The sequence below is a fragment of the Leptopilina boulardi genome, unplaced genomic scaffold, assembly GCF_019393585.1.
Source record: "Leptopilina boulardi isolate dan_hultmark-lab unplaced genomic scaffold, ZJU_Lbou_2.1 LbouV2_1, whole genome shotgun sequence".
NCBI lineage: Eukaryota > Metazoa > Arthropoda > Insecta > Hymenoptera > Figitidae > Leptopilina > Leptopilina boulardi.
The window spans coordinates 235,947-261,076 of NW_026137640.1; the positions used below are offsets into that span (position 1 = coordinate 235,947).

The 25,130-nt window shown below is 23.8% G+C and overlaps 2 protein-coding genes across 3 annotated transcripts in view; one reads left to right on the forward strand and one right to left on the reverse strand.

The window, feature by feature from the left end:
- LOC127291096 (electron transfer flavoprotein beta subunit lysine methyltransferase-like) overlaps positions 1-2,312 on the forward strand; it is a 34,852-nt gene extending 32,540 nt beyond the window's left edge. The window contains exon 3 of the mRNA XM_051320030.1: positions 1,182-2,312. Within this exon, the coding sequence (XP_051175987.1) occupies positions 1,182-1,522 (341 nt within the window). The 3' untranslated portion in view covers positions 1,523-2,312. The remainder of the gene's footprint in view (positions 1-1,181) is intronic.
- LOC127291056 (uncharacterized) overlaps positions 1-25,130 on the reverse strand; it is a 107,499-nt gene that overhangs the window by 41,519 nt on the left and 40,850 nt on the right. For both annotated transcript variants that reach the window (XM_051319968.1, XM_051319977.1), the window contains 4 exons: positions 12,282-12,392; positions 8,728-8,819; positions 5,174-5,266; positions 4,891-4,994 (listed from right to left, as the gene is read on the reverse strand). In XM_051319968.1, coding sequence (XP_051175925.1) covers positions 4,891-4,994; positions 5,174-5,266; positions 8,728-8,819; positions 12,282-12,392 — 400 coding nt within the window. The remainder of the gene's footprint in view (positions 1-4,890; positions 4,995-5,173; positions 5,267-8,727; positions 8,820-12,281; positions 12,393-25,130) is intronic.

Genomic DNA, 25,130 nt, shown 5'->3' on the forward strand with positions numbered 1-25,130 from the left:
TAAAAAATATATTGCAAAAAAAAAAAATTTGAAAAAAAATAAATGAAATTATAATTTGTTTTTCAATTTCCTCTCATGGAATTTTGATTGATTGTATATAATATATAAATGGCTAATTGAAAAGTCGATATAGTTTTTTTTTTCTCTAAAAAATTTCCAAATAGCAAATAATTTTTCAAATATTTATATTTATATATATATATATATATGAATAAAGAGAAAAAGTTTTATTTAAAGAGAAAATAATATACATGTTGAAAAAAAATTGTTCGATATCGAAATAAGATTCTCTCTCTTTTTTTTAATTTAAGTGCTTTCAGGACTGAAATGCTTTTTAATTTCAAAGCTTTCAATATTAAAATGACCCCCGACCTCCGATATTGACTATACAATATATCTTCAATATTGTTGCCATTTTCCATCTGTTGAAATTGCTCTCGATTTTCGAGTTATTTCAGTTTAAAAAAAAAAAGAAAAGAAATAATTTCCAATTATTTTCACAAAAAAAAATATTTCCAAAAAGCTAGAGAGAAATTGATTAAAAAATTGTATTAAATTAAAAAAATTATTTATTACTTTTTATTATTATTATTAATTTATTTTATTATTACTTATTTCTTATTATTATTATTATTATTATTATTATTATTATTATTATTATTATTATTATTATTATAACTATTATTATCCCCAACTAATAAAATAAAAAATAATAATAATAATTTACAACTATTTTCACAAAAAGAAAAAAAAAAAATTTCCAAAAAGCGAGACTGCAAAAAAAATTAAGTAAAAAAAAAATTGCATTAATTACTTTTTATTATTATTATTCTTAAATTAATTTGTATCAATTTTTAAATTTTGTTCAAATGAAAATACGATATTTTTTAACAATAATATAATTCAAAAATTTAGAAGAAAAAAAACATCTAGAAAATTTGATAATGAAAACTATTCAACAAAATTAGAATTTCCTTGTTATCTGTAATTCGAACAACACATCAAAAAATAGTGAAAAAAAAACCCCCCGACAATTTCTCACCCCATAAAAGCTTCAATTCTATATATATATATAAAAAAAAGAATAAAAAAAAAAAAAAAAAGATGTTTAAAATTCAGACAATTTTACCGCACACCTCGTCAGCACAAAATGAAATGTACCTTTTTATATTCTTTTTCAGTCGCCTGCGTAGCGATACTAATGAACGCCAAATTGAACAACGTGGACCTACGAGTTTCCAAGGAAAACCTAATTGAGAGAAAACTAAACGAGCAGCTCTTCAATGTAATTCTCATAGGAGACTTGTTGTACGACGAGAAAATTGCCGAGAAACTCATTCCGTGGCTCGAAAGGTCATTGAAAGTTGGATCACAAATTTATTTAGGAGATCCAGGAAGACATCCTCTCACGGAAGATTTAAAGAAAAGAATGTCACCAATTTGTAAATACGCTCTACCAGAAAATGTCAAAAGGGAAAATTATGGATTCGACACAGCCACCGTTTGGCGTTTCATTTCGTGATAATTGAAAAAAAAAAAATGAAAAAAAAAAAAAATGAAAAAAAAAAATTTTTTCCATGTCAAAATTCATATGACGATCTCTATTCATAGAATCATACTCTGTCAATGCCATCCTGACATAGGGTACACGGGACGCTTAAGTTATTGACTTATTCTCGCGCGCCTCAATTTCACCGAATTTACTTTATCGACAGTCGCTCCTATGATTGACTATCGAATTCATTGCATCTGCATTTGAATACCAATGAAATATATTTTACATGTATATATATGTAATTTTTCTTCTCTAAATTTTGACTTTTATTAATCATATTTTTCGACTAACCCTATTCAGAGGAGACGATATTTTTTTTCACCTTTTACAAATAACTAACGAAATTTTTTTTACATTGAGAGAAACATTATTTTTATCCATTAGACTGAGAATCAAAAATTTTTTTTTCTAATCAATAACAAACTTTTTCTTCCACTATAAAATTTTTTACGATTTTAAAAATTTTTATCGATAAAATTGCTTTTCACATACTTATTTCAGTTTAAAAAAAAAATTTAAATCCCTTTGTCTGACTTACATTGTCTTTTACTACCGAATATTAAACTGTCAAGAACTAAAAAAAAAAAGTTCTGTCTGACCGGATTTTACTACTCAAGATAAAATCTCAACAATTTGGAATGTCATTTTTCTTAAATCTCTTGTTTGATAAAAACTGTCCTTTTCTACTAATATGTATAAAATATTTTACGATTTTAAAAAAAGTTCTGTCTGACTAAAATTACTTTTACTCATATTTAAAGATGACAATAAATCATCAGACTATAATTTATACACGAAAAGAAAGTGTTAAAAATATTTTAATTTAAAAAATAAAATTAACTATTTTTTAGTATTTATTAGTTAAATTTTTTTTTTTTGAAATTTAAGTATAGTAATTTACAATTATTGAAATTTCAAAATTTTGTTAATTTTTAAAGTTTAGTAAATACTAAAAAATTTATGTCTTATTTTTTAAAACAGTGTTTAAAATTATTTTCACGAATTTTTCTTTCCTTGTATTATACTAATGATAAAACTTAAAATAATTCTAAAAAAAAAATTTCTTCTAATTCTAAAATAATTCTACTGATAAAAAAACATGAAAAAAAATTCTCAAAAATATTTTCTTACTCTCCTTAAAAAAAAATAAAAAATTATCTCTTCATTCTAATACGAAATGAATTTTCACATTTACAAGAATTGAAAATTTATAAAAAAAAAAAAAATATATCTCCATAAAATTTGTGCGAAATCTCCCAACAATAATAGCCAATAAAGCCATTTACTTTTTTTTAATTCAAAAAAATTTCCTCTCTCTTAAATACAATTACAATATTTTTTTTCCCCTACATTTTTGTTCATGAGAAAAAAAATAAACTTTTAAAAAACTGTAATAAAATACTTGCGGTTGAAAAATTTTAAGTAAATAAATAAAATTAGAGAACAAATTATATTCTATAGAAAAAAATTTTTCTCTTTTCTATATTTTTTTTTTTGAAAAGAAAAAATTTTAATAACATAAAAAATATGAGAAAAAAAAAATTTTCCGATTTTGAAAGAGATGTGCGAAATGAAAAAGTATATATTATAATTTTCATATATATATAGAGAGAGAGAAGGGATATATTTTATCAGATTTTGATTTAATAATATAGAATCATTATTAATATGGTTTTTTTTCCCCAAAATCCGGTTGTGTGATATATAAAGTATATGAAAATGAGACGGAAAATTCGAAACTTTTTCAAACGTAATGCGCTTTACTGCAGTAAAATCCTCTTGAGGACATAAAAATATTATACGCATTCACCATCAAATACATAGCTATAAAAACAAACTTTGATCCATAGTTTATATTTCAAATTTTATTTGTCACATTTCGAATCTTTTATGAGGATTGCGGTTATTTCTTTTCTATATCTATATTATTATAATATATAACTTTAAATATTATTATATATATCTCTTTTACTGCGCGAATTTTTTTTTCAAATAAATTTATCCAATGTTCGAATTCTATATTTTCCTTACTATCATATTTCTTTATATTTTGAATACCGATTTTTTTTAAATTTTATTATTTAATTAAATAATTATTTTAATTATTGTTATTTAATTAAATAATTATTTTAATTAAATAATTATTTTAATCATTATTTATATATAATAATTAATTGAATAATAATAATTAATCATCATATATAGAATTATTTAATTATTACTTTTCAAATATTATATAAATATTATAATTATTTCTTAAATTTGGAATACTTTTTTTATAAAAAAAAAATTGCTCTCAATTTCAATGTCAAAAAATTTTTAAAAAAATTATATTTATTCTTAAACTGTTTCTTTTTTTATAATTTATTAATTAAATTTAAATCCTACATTTATATTTAGAAACTTTAGATAATATAAGTCAAAAGTTAAGTTACAGTTTATTTTAGACTTGTTTATTATTATTTTAATTAATTATAAGTAATTAAGACGACTTTCAGGAAGAAATAATTTAAGCGTTAAAGTAATAAATTTCATAACTAAACTTATGAAGGATCAAAGTATTTTAATTTGTCCTAGTATACAACTTAATAATTCAAGTGAAATAAATATTTCTTTTGATCCTCAATTTTATAAATTTTTTTTCATCAGCTTTTATTTTTATTTTATTTTAGAAATATATTTTAAAAAAAAATGGATAAAAAAAATAAATGAAAATAATAATAAAAAAATCATTACGATAAAGTACACCGAAATTTTATTCTTACAGTTTGAATATACACTGAAAAAAATTTATTTGATTAAAATATTTAGTTATACTTATCAAATAAATATTTACTTGAATCAAATAATTTTTATTTAAATTAAATAAATTGTATTTAAATTAATAATTTCTAAATTTGAAACAAATACTATTTAATAAATTCAAATAATAATTATTTGATGCAAATAAATATTTGTCAAGTTACCGATTATTTGAATCGAATTTTTTTTTCAGTGTGTAAATAAATAAATTTAAGGCCCCTGTCCTTGTGAATTTGAAATAAATAAAAGCAATGAATAAAATGAAAAATTTTGAAAATTATTTTCCTATTCCTTTGAAAGTAGAGCAATGGTAAAAAAAAATTCAGTATAGTTTGACGTAATATCAACTTGAAATATATATATAGAGACTTTTTTTTTGTAAATATATGCGACCTTCTTCAGGAGTAGAAAAGACTCTTATTAAATTTTAAACACTTCAATTTCCATAAAATCCATTTTTCACAGCTTTAGTGAAAACTTCCTTTCTTTATTGCTTATGTTTGCTCTCAACTTTAAGTTTAGATTTCACTTACCTGTCGACTGAGAAGAGACTCTATGGTGCCGTGTTGAGCGAGAAGAGTAGCCCGGAGGGACGTGACATTGGACAATTTTATCCTACATTCGTATCTCGATCGATCTGTCAAGTAAAAAAAAAAAAGATAAGTGTTTATAGATCCGGATTTTCACTGTATAAATCACTTTACCAACTCTATCTCTATATATATTATAGAAATTGAAACCCTCTATTCTATAGAACGATTAATCTTTTTTTCTTCCCCCTTTTATAAAAAAGAATGTATAATTTGTCACACTCACTATTGTAGATTTTTATGCTGTGTTTGCACTGACAGGGCTTCCGGTTTTCGCCTGGATAAGAACACTGGAGTATACAATTTTCTCCCTTGCAATCTGAAAATTAATTAGCACGATTGTTATCACTTTAATACGCTAATTACCAGGAGAGATTATATTCATTAAAAAAAAGAAAAAAAAACAACTTTTTTTTTCTCTTGTCAAAAAAAAAAAAAAACTTCCTCCGCGATAAACAGACAATTTAATTTACTTTGCTATACGCCCTCTTTCTATATTCGTCTTTTGTCTTATTTTCTCTTTCTCTATTTTATATTGAAAGCTAAAAAAAAAACATAATATTTTCCACTATTTAACGAGGCGTGTAAAATTAGACTGAATTTTTAAATTAATTTATTGTTAAAAAAATTAAATAAAAAATATCGACTCCAGGACAAATTTCTTATTTTTCCAGGACATAAAATTGGATGACTTTAAGGAATAAAATATTTTTAGTTTAACTATATTGTTTTCAGAAATTATTAAAAAATTAATTAATTACTTAAGTAAATTTTCATTTTACTTATTTAATGAATTTTTTTTAACTTGATTGACAAAATTAGAAATTTTTGAAAATTTAAAAGCAAAATATAAAAAATTCAAGGACAAAAATTAAAATTCCAGGACTTTCAAGGACATTCCAGGACATTTCCAGGACTAGTAGACACCCTGTATAATTTATTATTATACTCTTTTCAATGAAATCTTTTTATCATTATAAAAATGATTTTTTGTTTATAAAAGATATAAAATAAAATAATTATTATAAATTTAATGCTTTTTCTACACAAATTAATTTTGTTCGAAAGAATTCTGCAATGCACTAATTTTATTTAAAAAATTATCTTTTCAAATGGATTCTGAAACATCGATTTTCACCAGTATATTTAGTTATAAACAAGAATATTTATTTTAAAAAATTTTGTGTACTTTAAATAAAAATTAACTTTTAATATCTTTTTTTTACAGATTTATTAGAAGATAAGATTATTAATTTATTTTTATTTTACGAAAGCTTAAATAATAATTATAATAATTGCATTGAGTTTTGAGATACGATTATATAGAATTGATCGTTGAGATACGATTTTATTGCAGCTTATTTTAATGCCTTTTAATTTTCTGTGATTATATAGTTCTGACATTTGAGTTACGATTATATGGACGGGAGGCGTCGATATTTAAAATTTCATTTAGGATCAATTGTTTGTTATGAAATTATTAAAAAAATAAATAAATTTAATTTTTTTAATCAGAATAAACAAACCGATTGAAAAATCATTTTATAACAAGCCGCAATGTCAAATGAAGCAATTTTCCCAATCAAAAAGTTTTGATTAAGAAGTTCCAACGATTGAATATGCTATTTGCATATTTAAGAAAAAAAAAAAATCTATCGTTTAGCGGATTTTTCATTTTGTGCAGAATCGCAAGATTAAATTACTATGGAATGGTGTGAATCATGGATTTCAATTTACATAATAAATTCACAGAAGAAGGGATTTCTTTCTTTTCTATTTTTTTTTTTTTTTTTTTTTTGAACTAGTAGTGTAGAATTCCACTTTGTTGGAAGAGTAAATTATTTAAATCTTCTTGATTTTCTGTAGTTCGCGAAAAAAGCATATATATATATATACGAATCGAGGACAGTGTGTTGGAAAAAAACGAATTCAACGATAAATTATGTATTTGAAAGAAAAATGGAAAATAAAAATAAAAAAATGATTTCACACACAAAGGATCAAATTTTTTTTTATTTTTATATTACTTTTTTTCCGATATACTTTCATTTAATTAATTATTTGAAATCGAAATTTTAATGGATTAACAAAAATTAAAAAAAAAAAATTCCACCCTTCTCTAAAAATATTTATTTTTAAATAAAAATGTCACTCGACTTATTCTTGTTTGTTTCCTCATTTTGTGCTCTCGCGAAAGTGTAAATAAACAATTTTCCTTATTTATTCAAAGAAACAAAAAAAAAAAAAAAAAAACCGAAAGTTTCCAGCGGTTGAAAAGTTTTCGTTTGGGGAAAAGGCTTCGTTTTCCATCCGGAGATTAATTAAATTATCAAAACTTGTACACGAATTGTAGGGAAAAGAAAGAAGAAAAAAAGGGTATAGAGAGAAGAGAATAAAAAATTAGAGAGAGAGAGAGACTCGAAATTGGTGCAGGAAAAGGAAAAATGAATTTTTAATTTGAAGAAAGTTGGGTGTGCAGGTGCGACATCCGTTAGAACCGTTGAAATTAATAGTTAATGCGATGCCCTATATATATTTTTCCAAGAAAGAAAATATTGTCGCGATGTTTCGCGTTTTCTATTTTAATTTTTTTTTGTCTTTTTTCCTCTCTTTTTCTTTCTCTCATAGATTCCACATAACGGAAGCAGTTGATGAACGTGCATCCATTCAACTTGTCAGCGGTTCCATATTGTAATTAATTTTCTAAAAACGAAAAGGTCACGAACTCCTGGGAGTATATAGAAAAGTATATAAGAGTAAATGGATTGACGTTGAAGCGTCGCGACGCCACAATATATACATGAAACTCAACGCTATGTAAATTTTATTTCGAAAAAGCAGTTCTGGAAATTAATTGGATCCTCTCTCTTTTTTTTTTTTTATTTTTCCAATTTAAACAACTACAAGCATTCATTTCTGTTTTTCTCTATGCGCATTCATTTACAGTCAACAAAAGTCTCTATTGATATGGTCACGACAATTGAAATGATAAAACTGTCATTTTTTTTTTTCAAATAAAAAATAGTTGATTCCCTTAAATTCCCCACTGAGATTGTTACAAATAAATTAATCAGTAAAGTGCTTTCAACAAGAAGCATTTTAATTAAAATCCTCTCTAGAGCTCAACGTTCGCATTGGTACCGGAAGAACAAATATTTTGATTAGGATCAAGAGAAGATGTAAGAAAAGAGAGGTATCTTCTATCTCTTTGAGGAGAAAAACAAAAAAAAAAAAAAAAAACCATTTCTCCATTTGAGAGGAAAAGTTTTTTTTTTAATTTACACTCGCCGAGAATGTGAATTCGCATAAAAATTCGACCAACTTAATTAGGTATATAGAAAAGAAGTTAATCAAAAATTTCACAAATATTTGAATAATTTTTTTCGCTGATAAATTATCACAAATTACTGATATAGAAAATTAAAAAAAAAAAATTAACAAATTCAAATATGCTTATGTAATATACATTTAAATAAATGCATAAATAATTATTTTATTAGATAATTTAGTTTAAGACTGTAAATTATCATAAAGAGGACGGATATGGCAATTACAATAAGGAAATGAAAATGACAAGTTTGTTTCCATATATATATTATATACTATATATGCTTGATGGGAAACAAATGTCTGATTAATTTCCATTTGTCTGTAACAACACGCGGTGGAGAACGAGCGAGGAAGCAAAAGCAAGCGCAAGGATTATTGTGATAATTGGAAAATAAATTGTTTGGCCAGAGGGGGGGGGGAATATATTTGTGAAAGCATTGTACACCTTACCAGTGTCCTGTGAGCGCGTGGGTGGAATCTCGCAAACATTTCCTGTATATCCGGTGGCACAATGACATCGCACCGCTGCAGCTCCGACGTGCCTAAAATAACAAATCAAAACTCAGTCCACTTCAAAATTTATATATTATATACACATATATATATACATACATATATATATATATATAAATGGAAACCATATGACGATGTTATCTATTCGAGTATATAATATCAAATTTTCCAACGATATACAACTCAAAATTATAGCTTATACACACGAATTTTACATTTATGTCTCATGCTTTTCAACTTATTGACTATCCAATTTTCCGATTATAAATATTTCCTACGGTATTTTTTATGCTATTTCTTATTATATATATTTTTTATTTTAATCTTCTCTCTCTCTCTCTCTCTCTCTCTCTCTCTCTCTCTCTCTCTCTCTCTCTCTCTCTCTCTCTCTCTCTCTCTCTCTCTCTCTCTCTCTTGTACCGATTTTTTTTATCTTTTTTCCAATTTTCTACTATTTTTCTATACTTTTACTTCCTCGTGGAGGAAGCTTTGTAGTCCTTTCGTTTATAAAAATTTTCAAAGTGTCGGAAACAAATTTTTCTCTATATATAGAAACATGTTATATGAGATCCTGATCAATTGTCCGGATGTATGGATGTGTGTGTGTGTGTGGATCCCTTTTTTGTTTAATGAATGTTAAAAATAGAAAATACAAATTTTAGCTGAAAAATTGATTATTTATTTAAATTCAAAGAAAAGAAAGAAAAGAAATTTATATTTCTAAAACTTAAATATTAAATAATTGTGTTCCTTGCATTAAAACGAATCGATATACCTAATTGTAAATAATTATAAATTATATATATTATTTTTCATTAATATTTAAAAAATTTCGGTTAAAATATGAATTTTGGATTTTTTAACTTCCATTAATTTGCAAGAGAATAAGAATAATCTATTTTATTCGATTTTTTTAGAAAGAACGTGTCTAACAAAATATTTACTTGTACTACTGCTATTACTTATTTATACTACTGAGAAAATTTTGAACATTTAGAATGTCTGGCTAAATATTTATTTGAACCACTGAAAAAATTTAGAAGTGATTTAAAAGTATGACTCAAAGTCAAGTCAAGGTCATTTGAAGGTCATTCAAGATCAAGTCAAGATCATTTGAAGGTCAAATCAAGAATGTCTGACTGAATATTTACTTGTATTACTAACAAAATTGCAAACACGTCCAACTATACATTTACTTGTACTACTGACAATATTATAAACGTGTCTAACAAAATTTTTACTTGTACTACTGCTGAGTAATACTACTGAGTGATACTACTAAGAAAATTTCAACCATTAGAATGTCTGGCTAAATATTTATTTGAATCACTGAAACAATTTAAAATTGCTTTAAAGTATGACTCAAGGTCAAGGTCATTTGAAGGTCAAGTCAAGGTTGTTCAAGGTCGTTTGAAGGTCAAATCAAGAATGTCTGACTAAATATTTGCTTGTACTACTGACAATATTGTACTACTACTTGTACTACTGCTGAGTAATACTACTGAGTGATACTACTGAGAAAATGTCAAACATTTAGAATGTCTGGCTAAATATTTATTTAAACCACTGAAAAAATTTAGAAGGGTTTTAAAAGTATGACTCAAGGTAAAGGTCAAGTCAAGGTCATTCAAGGTCATTTGAAGGTCAAGTCAAGATCATTCAAGATCATTTGAAGGTCAAGTCAAGGTCGTTCAAGGTCGTTTGAATGTCAAATCAAGAATGTCTAATTAAATATTTACTTGTATTACTAACAAAATTGCAAACCCGTCCAACTAAATATTTACTTGTACTACTACTTGTACTGTGGATAGAATGTTTTCCTGGAAAATGAAAAAATCCCTTAAATAGTCAAATAAAATTAAACATCATGTCTCTATTTTTTTTTCCTTCAAACAAAACATATTACCTTTAAAAAAAAACCCTACCAATTAAACCTAAATTGCAACAGAATAAGAATAAATAATAAAATAAATAAAATAAAAAAAAAATAAAATAAATAAATTTTCGAAACATCCAAAACTAAATTATAATATTTTATTAAATATTTAATAAACTTTTTTATTTATTTTTTTCGCTGTGTATAGTAGAAAAAAAATATATATTTGATTCAAATATTCGGTCACTTGATTATTAACAAATAAATATTTACTTAATCCAAATAATTTTTATTTGAGCCAATTAAATAATATTTGTTTCAAATACAGAAATTATTGGTCCAAATACAAATTAATTTAATTCAAATAATATGTATTTCGTTCAAATAAATATTTATTTAATGTCAAGTAATCGAGTATTTGAATTAAATAAATTTTTTGTGTAATTTTTAAAAAATTGATTTCATTCATTTGAGAACTTGAGATAAATAAAATATTAAATTTATAATAATTCTTAGAAATAAATTTTTTATAACCTTCACAAAAAAAAAGTACGAAAATCTATTATTAATTTTCACTCTAAAATCATAAAATTAGCGGCTAAACAATATATACATTAAAATTAATGCATATAACTTTTGAATAATTAATGTCGCTTTTATGAGGACTTTATTTATGATGCTTCCGAATGGATTGTAATAAGAAAGTCAAGTACTCATGAAACACACCAGCACGATATTATATATATATATATATATATATATATATAGCAATAGCAAAAGGGGGAAACAGTCGACATAAACTTTTGCCGTTAATATAAAATAAGACTTTGATTTCATCTCAATTTCCGTTAATATACTACCAATAATCAATTTTATTATACTTGCGCATTTTCTATTTTTTTTCCATAAATTTTAGAGTAAATGTACTGAAAAATATTTTAATATTTTAATATTTTAATAAATAGGTTAAATAATAAATAAAAATTTGTCAAATTAATGAATTTTTCGATATAAAAAATTATTATTGGCTTTTATTTCTATGTATATGTATATACGTAAAACGAGAATTATGAGGATTAGCATTCATTGTGATTATTATGACTTACGCGCTTCATTTTTATCCGCGAGTTGACGAGAATAACGAGCTAGGAATAAAAATTACCAAGAAAATCTACGAGAACAATGCTCACGGGGACAAAATGACGATTTTTTTTTAGCGGACTTAAAAAGCGATTCGCTTGAATGCTAAGCTGCTTTCTTCATATATATATATATATATATATATATATATACTCGAAACGTCTAGATGCTAAAGTCATTGTTCATTTTTGCCTGAAATCAGTTTCCTTAAAATCCTTCATGAAGAAAATTTCATTTTCACAAACATTTATATGCATCTTTTTTTTCACTATTACATTTTTTTTCTTTAATTAATTTTTTTTCTTTGCAGAAAATTTTATTAATTCGCACAGCTGTTTTTCTTTTTTGCATAAAAAATAAATAATCCCGACAAAAAAAATATTTTCTTAATATTTAATTTTATAATTTTACAATAATAATGAAATTAATTAAAAAAAAAAAAAAAAAAAAAAAATTATGTAAAATAAAAACTCACCTGCACGTGCCATTATTACGGCAAACTAAATGTTGTTCATTCTCCCTGCAAAGTGGTCCAAATTCACAATTTTTTCCACTGAAACCTTGAAAGCATCCACAGGAAAAAGAACTGAAACATTAGAAAATAAATAAAAAATTAAAATTGATAATAAAAATTACTTTTATTTATATATATAGAAAATATTATTTAATATAATTAATTTAATGTAATAATTATAATAATTACTAATAAAAATAAATTTGAATATAATTTAAAATACGCAATTTTACAATCGAATTTTAAATTCCGTGTTCGAAGGGGTTCGTATTTAAATTTCAAATTATGAGAAAAGTTTTATTAAAGAAACACACGAAATATGAAAACTAAATCAGAGTTAATTTTATCATGCGCATGTTAAATGAGGAAAAAGAAAGGACACTGAGAGAGCGCAAGTTCATAACATCAGAAACTATAAAATGTCATTGGCGAGATTGCCCAGAAATATCGGGATAGCAAAATTAAAAAAAAAAAAAGAAAAAAAAATTGCAGGGCTGAAAAAAAAACTTTAATAAAGTCATTGAAGTTAACAAGAAATCTCCGAAAAATTGAGATACCAAAGTCCTTAATTTTCTGGTGTTAATTAAAAAATTATTTCCATGTTTAGAAAAATATTCCAAAATTCAAATTACATGAAAATTAATTATAATCTTATTAATAAATATCTTTTTAAATTATTATTAAATATTTTCTTAATTACTTTACTATTAAATATAAAAAAAAATCTTAATTTTGAAAATAAACTTAGAATTTTTAGCAAAAATAAAAAAAAAATTAAGAAAATTTAAATTTACATATAAAAATATAAAGGGGGTTTTTAGCGAATTTTATATTGTATAAAATGTACCCATTTTTCCACGCCATTTATTTATGTATTTTTTTTTTTTACGTTTACAAACTCAGATCACGCAACAAAGTAATAAACGAACACATCGTGTGGAAGCGTCTTACTTTTATTTGTCGCGTGTTCTGAGCCGATTTGAAGAGAGTGTGAACTCATTCCTTTCGTTGCACACACAAGCAGCAAAGAACGGGTAGTAAAAATTTTTATTTCTCACGAAAATGAAGAGTCATAAAAAATGAGCAAAAAAAAAAAAAAAGGAAAAAATTATATAAATTTGTTACCACTTGAAAGAAAATTCACATATATAGCTCTTTTTATCATAAGCGCAAAAAAAAACAAATTTTCTTTAAAAAAAAAAAAAATTACAAAAAATAGAATTTTTCATTTATTAAATAATAATATTAAAATTATTTATTATATGAATTATTATAAATTATTATATGTATATAAAAATTATATTAAATTACTCAATAAAATTAACATTATAAAAATGCTTTAAAGAAAATTGCAAATTTTTTCTTATGATCCACTAAATTTTTTATGCAAAGAAAATATATAGAAAAATATTCCATAAAAAGCAATATTTTTTTTTTTGCGTAAAATTATAGAATGTAAAATATTTTCTAAAAAGAAACAATATTTTTGTACCTCTTTTTATCCTTTAAAATCTATGTAAAGCAGGTTATTAAATTTACGAACACTTTATATATATATATATATATATATATATATATATATATGAACAATATGATATATAAAAGATAATACATGGGAATTTATTCAAAGAGTTGGAGAAGAGAATTCACGTTACACTGTTACATATGTTCGAGTTTGATATATTCAGGAAACTTTTCACTCTCCCTCCCTCTCACCTCCTATACCACGATTCGATGTAGGAACTTCGGACGTTTATTTTGTCCGAATTTGGAACAATAAATCTATCAGATATTATAAAGGGAGGAATCGAGTATCGAAAAGTTATAGTCTTTCGGCAAACAACTGCGAAACGTTATAGTCACGATGAGAAACTTTATACTTTCTGGGCACTTTGCGGACTCTCAGATTGACGCCTTTTCCGATAAGCTTCTTGAATTTTTTTTTTTTTTTTTTTTTTATCCGCTTACATATAACGCAATATCATGCTTCAAAAATCTATTCGCGATATTATTGCAAAGAAATAAAAAATATTATCTTCAAAATTTTTCTTTTTAATTAATTATATATATAAATTTTTTAACTACGCGCCGGAAAAAAAATTTGAAATAAATAACAAATATATATATTTTCAGTTCAAGTTGTCATCCAGATATGATAATATTTAAATAAATTTCAGAAAATTTCTGGATCAAAATTTTGATTTATTATTATGAAAAACAAATCAAACGTTTCGACACCAACGTTGGTGTTGTCTTCAGTGATTAAAACAAAAATAACTGTTGAAACAAAATTTTCAAAATTGTAACCTCAAAAATTTTTAAAACTAAAATACATAAAAATTAAAAAGAAACTACTTACTATATTTATAAATTTTGCTAATGAACATGTTTTTGCTATTTTTCATTATCGAAATTTATAAATATAGTAAAGTATAGTTTCTTTTTAATTTTTATGTATATTAGTTTTAAAAATTTTTGAGGTTATAATTTTGAAAATTTTGTTTCAACAGTTATTTTTGTTTTAATCATTGAAGAGGACACCAACGTTGGTGTTGAAACGTTTGATTTATTTTTCATAATAATAAATCAAAATTTTGATTCAGAAATTTTCTGAAATTTATTTAAATATATATTTATTTACATAAAAAATAAATAAATATAAATTAAATTTTGTAAAAATGATTAATATTGAAAAAATTTTATTTTATTTAAATAAATATATAATATATTTATTAATATTTATTTAAATGATTTTTCCCGCATAGCAGTAGTGTAAATTATCAGAATTGTATAAAGTAAATTAATTAATTTAATTGGCAATTAATTAAAGATAATTGAGAAAACAATGTACAAATATATATCCATATATTTCGATTTATGTGCGAATAATAAATTCTCTAATAATTAAACATTAATTAGTCGTAAACAATAAACGAGGGCTTTTAAATAAAGAAAAGTAAAGGAATTTAATTAATTTTATTTAAATAGCATCAAGGAATTTCATTATAATTCAGAGGTTAAAGGTAAATGAAAAAAAAAATGTCAAAGATCTACCAAGAATTTCAATAAAGCCGTGCGTAATTTGTGACTCTTTAGTTGATTTTGAGGGTTTTGAATTTAATAAAATTAAAATATTTTCCTTTAATTAATCATTTTTCTTGCCTAAATAAAGATGCTTAAGCTATTTTATAATTAAAACTTATTTTTTTTTTAAATCTAATTATGAAAAATCCTTATTAAGAATTAAAATTGCGTGAAAAAATATTTTTTTAGGCTAATTTACTTTTTTTTAAATTAAATTCATGAGGTTCAAAGTTTGAAAAGATATTTATATAAAGAAACGAGTACTTCTTTTTATATTCAGGCAAAACTTTTCAGAAACTTTTTAAAAAGACTTTTCATATAAGGGAGAGCAGGAGTTTTAAAATAAATTGAAAGTATTAAGGATAATGCTCGCAACGTCATGGAGGTTGTCGATACGCCTTTTTAAGATTAAAAAAAAAAAAAATTTATAGACAGTCCATTAAATTCGTTTCATTTTCTAAATTGCAAAAATTAAAATTCAAAACTTTTAATTTACTTCCTCAAAGATTTTTTTAAATTAAAAGTAAATTTACTTATGAAAAAATTCCCTATTATTTTTTTAAATTCTAATAAGTCAAATTAAAAAGAAAAATTAGTAAATAAATAAATATTCTCTTTTGAATAAAAAAAAATTCCCCTTCTCCCAAAAATGATTTTAATTAAATTATTATATAAAAGTAAAAAAAAATGATATTTCATTAAAAATATTTTTTTCCACAGAAATATAGACTCTTTTCGATAGTCGATTAAATTGGAAAAGCATTTATCCATCGATATTGAGACAATTTTATTGCTGCCGAGTCATGATGATTGTTTTAAAGATCATCCTAATTACTTCCTATCTTCTTCATCCCATCTAATTTCGTGTGGTTTGAACTTTGAACTGTGATTCATTTTATCTTTGAATTTTTTTTTTTCTTTTTTTTTCTTTTATTGTCTAAATTGGGTGAGTTTTCTCAAATAGTGTAAAAAAAAGGAACGCAATCTTTCTTTCATTATCAACGTCGGTATATATAGAGAGAAAAAGGAAGAAACTTGAAAATGGGTTAATGTCCAGCTTCAATTACCAAGAGGATCTTAAAATCAGTCGTTTCGCCAAGAGCAAAATGGTTCTTTCTTTTCTGACTTCTATTCCATTTTATTGTCATTGCAGGAATATACTTATACTTTTTCAATACATAATTCTATAATTTGTTGTATGTTTTCTTATTTGTCAAATTAATTTAATAAAAATAAATAATAATTTCCAATTTAATTTTTGTCAAATCCTCCCCTCCAAAAAAAAAATATATTTTTTCAAATAATCCTATACTTATTTTTCTTGATCAAATTTTCCTATATATATGTATAGAAAAGAACTTCAAGAGTTTCTCATCGATTGTTAAAAGCCAAAATAGTGATTGACAAATAAATAAAAAGGGCTTTAGAGTCAATCTCGAGTTGGTAAAGCTACTAAATTGAAAAGCTTGAAAAATATATATATATAAATTTGAAATATACAGTTCCAAGAAAGATTTCGCATAGAATTTTTTCAATGCAGAGAACTCGTTTTTTTTTTATAGAAAATCAATAGATTGCACCAATTAGCAATTTTTCATGAATTATTAATGAATATATACTTTTATAAAATTTATCTACAATTTATATATCTTTCTCTTTAAGATGCTGAGCGCAACTTCTTTTTTTTTAATGAGTTTCTTACGATTAATTAAATATCGATTATAATGCTTCAAGAAATATAAAAAAATTAGTTTCATTAAGATTTCCTATAGAGAAATTTAATTAATATATTTTTGTCTCTTTAAAAAAAATCAAAATTATTGAAATTCAATGTGTGCAACTATTTTACATGTGCTTGATAAAAAAAAAACAGTTGAAAAATGAATATTTATTTATATTTCTCGTAATTGAATTTAGAGTCGAATCTAACAAAATATTTAGCAATTGAATAAGCATAGTGGAAAAAAAAATCTCGTGAATTGGAAATTCATAACAAGCAACTAGTGTGTGTATTTGGTCCAATTCTTTTTATACATTAATTCGTTGATTTTAATTACAGAATATAGAAATACGGAAACAGAAAATATTTCCCAAAAAAAAGTGATACTTACAAAAAAAAAAAAAAAAGATACCAGATTACATTACGAAAAATGTTCATTTTTCAACAATTTATCATTTTTATTCAATTAATTTCCAATAAGAGTCTCGTTTTTAATTCAATTGTTCAATAAATATTTTGCACCATTTCAAAAAAAAAAAACGAAATTTTTTTTTTTTTAAATTAAATTAAAATTCTTTATGCATGAATTTTTTTTTCTCTCCCATATAAAGTATAATTTTAATTTCATTTGAAATTTTTGATTAAAAAATTTCTGATTTAATCGAAAAATATTCTTTTTTTATACATCACTCAGAAAAAAATTCGTTTGAAGCAACCAAATTTTGGTTAAATCAACAAACTAAATGCATTGATATACAGTTAACCAAACATTTGGTTGCATAAACCAAACGTTTATTTAGATCAATCAAATTTTTTCTTTGTTCAAAAAATTTATTAAAACAAACCAAACAGTTATTTAGATCAAATAAATATTTATCTGAATTAAACAAATTTTGTTTAAACTAACCAAAAAATTGGGTAAATATAAAAAAATAGTACATTTGGTTCAAACATATTTTTTTTCTGAATGACCCACAGTGAATATATTTTATTGGAATTTATATTTGAGACAAATAAAATTTATTTGAAGCAAATAAAAAAAATTTTTTTTTTTGTGAGTATAATAACTTTTTATTTGTTTTAAATAAAAAAAATTTAATTTACCAAAAATAAAATTTTATTTAGCCCAACTAGAATTTTTATTTAACTCAAATAAAAATTTATATTTGAAACAAATAAATATTTATTTCAATCAAATAAAAAATTTATTTACCTCTAAAACAAATATATCTTTCCTCTTTCTTTTCACTCAAAAAGAAATAAAATGAATTTTCTGTTTTTTGTATACGAATGCTGACAATGAGTAATCCAAAATTCTATTATACAGCTTTAGCAGATGTGTTCTATGTATTATATATATATCTATCTATATATATATATATTAGAAGCATGAAATCGATGAAGTTTGCAGTTAGACAGCATAAACTGTACCATAGGACAACATCGAAACTATCGATCAAGCGCTTTTGGTCCAGGGATTTCATTTGTGCTTAGAGTACAATACATATGGAACTTATATAACCTCAAATATGACTTTAGGAATATTTCACATATATATATATATATATATCTAGAGAAATTTATTGAAGTTGAAATAAAAGGAAAAGGGGGGGGGGGAGGGGCAACACGCCTCTGTACGATAGGAATGTTATATAAAAAAAAAAGCTTGTCATATCAAATTACGATAGAAAACATCCTTTTGATGTTGGAACGAAAAACTCTCAAGGGATGAATACGCTTCGAGATAGAAAAAAAAATGGTCCCAAGCACGTAAAATCTGTGAAGAGTGTACACGAAGGAAAAAGAAAATTCTAAAGAAGTAGTTTGAATTTGAAATTGACATTTTTCCTAGAATCTAGATTGCAGCGTCAATATTTGATTTCTGGGTTCTTTCTTTTCTATTTTTCCCCCATACTTCTCTTTATATATATATATATATATATATTTCTTTAATTCAAAAATTTAGTATATTTTCGACATATATCTACAACGAACACTTATTGTTTTTTGAAAAAAAAAAAAAATAATAAAAAATATTTATTTCGCCATAAAATTTGAACTCAAAGTCAAAAATAATTTCTTTTTTTTCTGAATGTGCACCTTTGTAGCAGATGTTTATAATATTTTGCATTTGAGAAAGAATTATATACATATCCTGTTTTCTTTTTCTCCCCCCGCATGTGCGGTTTACGCGCGCGTGCTTGAAAGAGAAAGAAAAAAAAATTTGAGAAAAATTTGAGCATATAAAATACTAAGAGGAAAAAGCTTTTCTCCATCCCCCCCCCACCCCTCTCATCCGAAAAGCGAAAATGACAATGATGTACTTTCTACTATTTTTCAAACTCTATGTATATGTATATATAAAAGCGCAAATGTTTGATACTTGTGAATGTCTCGTTTTGCAGACATCGTGGCGCATTCCTCGATTCTGTCCAGAAAGATTTATCGAATCTTGGAGAGTGTGAAAAGGTTGAGTTGTTGACTCGTAACGCAAATAGATGGCTTTCCATCAAGAATATCAGACTACTTCAAGCTCAGGTCTCTACCAAGTAAATGCATTGGTTTCACTCGACTTTCGCATATATATATATATATATATATATATATATATGTACATATATATACATATTTCCCTTCCAACAATAAGTAAAGTTACGATTGCTCCAGAAAATTCATTCTCCCTAGCATCATAAAAGCTATACATGCACCTGCATCAACTGAATATGCGCGTCTTTTGAAGCATTTCACCTTCCGCAACTATCTTGATATATTCATTTTATTTCTAATAACTTCATTTTATTTCTAGTTTGTGTCTTATTAAAATATATAAAAAAAATTTCATTTAAATAATCGATTATTTGACTGTTATTAAATAAATATTTATTTCTATAAAAAATTTTTTTTTTTTTTTTGAATCAAATAAATTGTTTTTAATAATCAATTTCTGTATATTTGAAAGAAATAAAATTTTATTGACTAGAAAATGATTTATTTGATTCATTTAATTTTACACTCAGAGAAAGGGATTCTTTGATTTAAAGAAACCAATAATTTCTTTGCGACTTGTTTTCTTTTATTTAAAATAAAATTTTTTTGGAAAAAAAAGTTTCTTAATTTCAACGAAATTTATGCACGAAAATCAAAGAAATTCTAATATTGATTTCAAATTTTTTTTTGAATTAAATAAAAAATTTCTTTGAAAGGAAGATAATTTTTTTTTTTAAATCAAAAATAATTTGTTTGGAAACAAATAAATTTTCTTTGTATCAAAGAAAAATTTGTCAAAAAAATTGATTGCTAAAAAGTTAACTGTGACAGTAAAAAAAAAAAAATTTTTTTTAAATGATTTAAATTATTTGAAATGTCAACTCGTCACAGAAAATTATAAGGTATTAAAATAAGCTGCAACGCTTATTATTTTAATCCAATTTTGCTTATTTTAATACCAAAATGGATTCAAATAAGCAAAATTGAATAAAAATAATTGCAACTTATTTTAATGCCTTTTAATTTTCTGTGGTGCTCTCTAATAAATCTGAATTAGTAAAAAAGTTTACTAATTTGAATTAGTAACTCACTTTTTGCTTCTCAATTAGTAAAATTTTACTAATTATTAGTAACTTTTACTAACAATTAGTAAAATTTAACTAATTCTAAAGCAAAAAGTGAGTCACTAATTTATAAATTAGTAAACATTTTTACTAATTCAGATTTAGAGAGTGGAGTATATAAAGATCAAGTTTACATCTATTAATTGAAGCTATTAGTTGAAGAAGTACTTGCATTTTGAAGTACACTTGGAAAGAAAATTTTCCAGTGTCAGAATACCAATTACGCTTCAAGAGTTTCACTGTACTTCTATAAAAGTCTTTCTCTATTCTCAACATGATATTGTTACAATTTCACATTCCATATATATATATATACTTTTTAACTCTCATTTAATATATATCTTTTTCCCACTCAAATATATACTACAGTGAAATTAATTTTTATTAAAATTTTTAAACAAATATATTTTAATTATATTAATTTAATTTAATTATAGTAAATATTATAAATTTACATTCACTGTGTAGAGAAGATTTATTTTTACATTCTCATCATATGAATTATTTATTATTCACAGAAAATTAAAAGGCATTAAAATAAGTTGCAACGTTTATTAGTTTAATCCAATTTTGCTTATTTTAATCCATTTTGGTATTAAAATAAGCAAAATTGGATTAAAATTTGCAGCTTATTTTAATACCTTATAATTTTTCTGTGTTATTATTATATTATTATTGTTACTATAAAATTAATGAATATGTATGAGAGTTAAAAGTAGAAAAAATTTAATTAAAATCATGAGATAAATTTTTTTTTAAAGTAAAACTCTTGAAAACGTAAGGACGTTCCTAATTTACATCGTCAATATGTCTGACGAAAGAAAGGGTTACTCTACTTACAGAGATCTTTGTCACTTACTGAAGCGTGTCTGATCATTAATGAACTGTTCCACTTCGTATAAAGATTTCTCATTTTTTTCCACGACTTTTTATTATATAATTAAATAAATATTTATTAATAAACTTTTTCTTTCAAATTAAAAAGTTTTTATTATTTTATTTTCTATTTTATTTTCATTAAATTAGAAAAAATTTAAAATTAAAAGATTTTTTTTTTTTTAAATTTCTAAATTAAAAAATATATATTTTTTTTAAATTTTATTCTATATTCTTTTTATTTGAAAAAACAAATATAATTTAATAATAAGAAAGACATTTTGGCATTTAAATATAATATAAAAAGTGATATTTTTCATCTAGAAATTTGTTTAAAAAAAAGAAGAAAAAAAAAATAACAAATGAGAAATTGGCTACAACGAAGCAGAACCATTGCATGTTTAAAGCTTCAGTGTCACCCCGTAAGATATGAGATCTTGTGACAGTTCAGAAAAAACGTGAAATCATTGCAGTTGGACAAGATCCAGAAAAAGCATTTCTACTATACAAAATCTGACAAGTTAAGAACGTTATGTTTTTATAAAAATCCGCAACATCTTCATTTCACGCCCCCTCTTTTTCTCTAGCCCCCCCTTTTTAGTAAATTTCTACTAATTAAAAAAAATTCCTATATCATCTAAAATTCACTTTTTTCAAAATTTTTCAATTACTATTATTATTTCTATTATTTCCTATTATTTCTTAAAAATTTTAAATAAAAATAAAATATAAATAAAAAATTATAATTCTATATTAATTATTATAAAATTTATTACTTATTATTTTATTATTTATATATTATATTATTTATTTTTATGTTTTTTTTTTTAAAATATCATTTTGTACTTTATATTATATATATAAATGACAAAATGTCTTTCTTATTATTAAATTATTTTATTTTTCAAAAACAAAAGAAAAGAATAAAATTTAAAATGAAAAAATTTTAAATAAAATTTTCTACAAGTCAGTTTATTACACTCAAGAGAAATAAACATTTTTTTAAAAGCAATTTTATTTGAATAGAATTGAGTCGTTATTTTTCTTCTCTTTTTTTTTTGCCAAAAAGAAACAAAGAAATAAAGAAATAAAAATCTAAGGAGCATGAAGTCGGAAATAAAATGGAGAAAGGGTTTTCTTTTTTTTTTGTTACAGTCCTAATGGAAGAAGTTACCGTATGTACTTAACGAGCTGCGACAAAGAAACTGCGTGTACTAAAAATGAGAAGAGCAATATATAGGAACGACTTTAAAGAAATGATGTCAAAGAATCAAGCCATGCATAACAGAAGATAGTATATATATAGAGAGAACTATTTCTATTAACTAAATTGTCATGTTCGTTCAAGTGAACTTATCCCGATTTTATCAATAAATATTTATTACATAAAATATATATATAAACATAAAGAAAAAAAATATATATCAGTGTTTACATTACATTAATTCTTTTCGAGACTGTGATGGGAAAAAAAACCGGTTCTATTGCTTAGAGAACCATAACGAGAACGAGAATATTAACGAGATTGTATAACCCCTGAGGACAAAAAAAAAATTTTTTTTATTTTTATGAATTTATGAAAATGTTTCAAAGCTCAATTTAAAATTCAACACATCTAAGCGAGGATGAAAAATTTGAAATTCTACAAGCGAAGCATTAAACTCACCAGAGCAATTAACAATTTTTCTCATATATTTTATATAAACGTTTTACTTCAAAATTAGACGAAATTTATTATTTAAAATTCCTTTAAAAAAAAAAAAACTCTAAATAAAAACGTATTTTCATAAAATCTAAAACAAATAATAAAAATTGTTCTTTTCTATTTTTTTACATATTCAAATTATTTTTTCTTTTTACGTTAGGTATATAGAGGCGTGAGGTGAAATTTTATCAAAGCTCACAGTTAAAACCACAGTTGAAAGCTATAAACAAGTATCATTGAAGAAACTTAACACACTGCACCGCACCGAAAGGAAAAAGTAATTCTAAAATACTCTTTAGAAAATCGAAGAGAAAATACCTTTGAAACAGACATCTATTATCCCCACGTATATATATATACCTTGACGATTCAAAACGACTTTCGAAACTTTAACATCAAAACTATTTCCCTGAATATATAAGGAAATTTCAACCAAGACTAAATATATTAGGAAACGTCTCGCCTTTTCAATTGGAATCGTATGTCGCGGATCCAATCTTCTCACAAACGAAAGCTGATCTTTGACTTACATATAATCCAATAATGTCGACAGTATTTCGTCACCTATATATATATATACGTACAAATATTTTAACAATTTTAAAACAAAAGTTTCCTCTGTATTATTTTAAAAAAACTAACGTTTTTTAAGAATTTTGAAGAAGTTCAAAAATTGAGGACAATAACCTCAAAACACTATATAGAAGCCTTACTTCCGCCTAGGGTTGTGAATCGTGAAACGTTTCAGTGAAAGATTGAAACTTTCATTTGAAAGTTTCAATCTTTCATGGATGAGAATTTCATTAGTTTCATGAAACATTGGATAACCTTATAGTAAGCCTTCATGCGTACATGCGCAATACCGTAATAATTATTTTAGGTTAGGTCAAAAAATAAACTTGTGAAAAGTTAATTATTATAATAAAAAAATGTTTTACGACTCTTTTTGTTAACTAAATTTTTTTTATTATTTAATTAATCATACTTAATTTATTATTATATCACAATTTTGCCTATGATTCGAACTGAAACAAGTTCAACTTCAGGGCTGAAAATTAAAACAAAATATCACATTAAATAATTTCAATTATATTTAAATTGTTTTGATTGAAAAATTATTTAATGTGATATTTTGTTTTAATTTTCAGCCCTGAAGTTGAACTTGTTTCAGTTCGAAACATAGGCAAAATTGTGATATAATAATAAATTAAGTATGATTAATTAAATAATAAAAAAAATTTAGTTAACAAAAAGAGTCGTAAAACAATTTTTTATTATAATAATTAACTTTTCACAAGTTTATTTTTTGACCTAACCTAAAATAATTATTACGGTATTGCGCATGTACGCATGAAGGCTTACTATTGGTTATCCAATGTTTCATGAAACTAATGAAATTCACATCCATGAAAGATTAAAACTTTCAATGAAACGTTTCACGACTCACAACCCTAGCCATAACTTAACGTTAACCTCAAAAATCAACGAACATAACCTAAAATCTTCTTCGAACATAACCTTTATTTCCTAATTTACGAAAAAAAAAATTTAACAAAGTGCTCGACTTTGTAATGAAATAACCGCAGGGAAATTAATATTTTAAAAAAAGGCAATAGAGAAAAAGAAGAGGTTAAATTTTTCAGTTGACCAGATATTGTAAAATTGATCTGAAATGTGATTTTACGATTGTCTCATCCATTTATTGACATGAATGCAAATCATATTGAAATTTCCCAAGTGAGCAAAAAAAAAAAAAAAAAAGGATACTGATTCATATAATGTTTATTCACTATTCTTCTTTAAATATTTACACG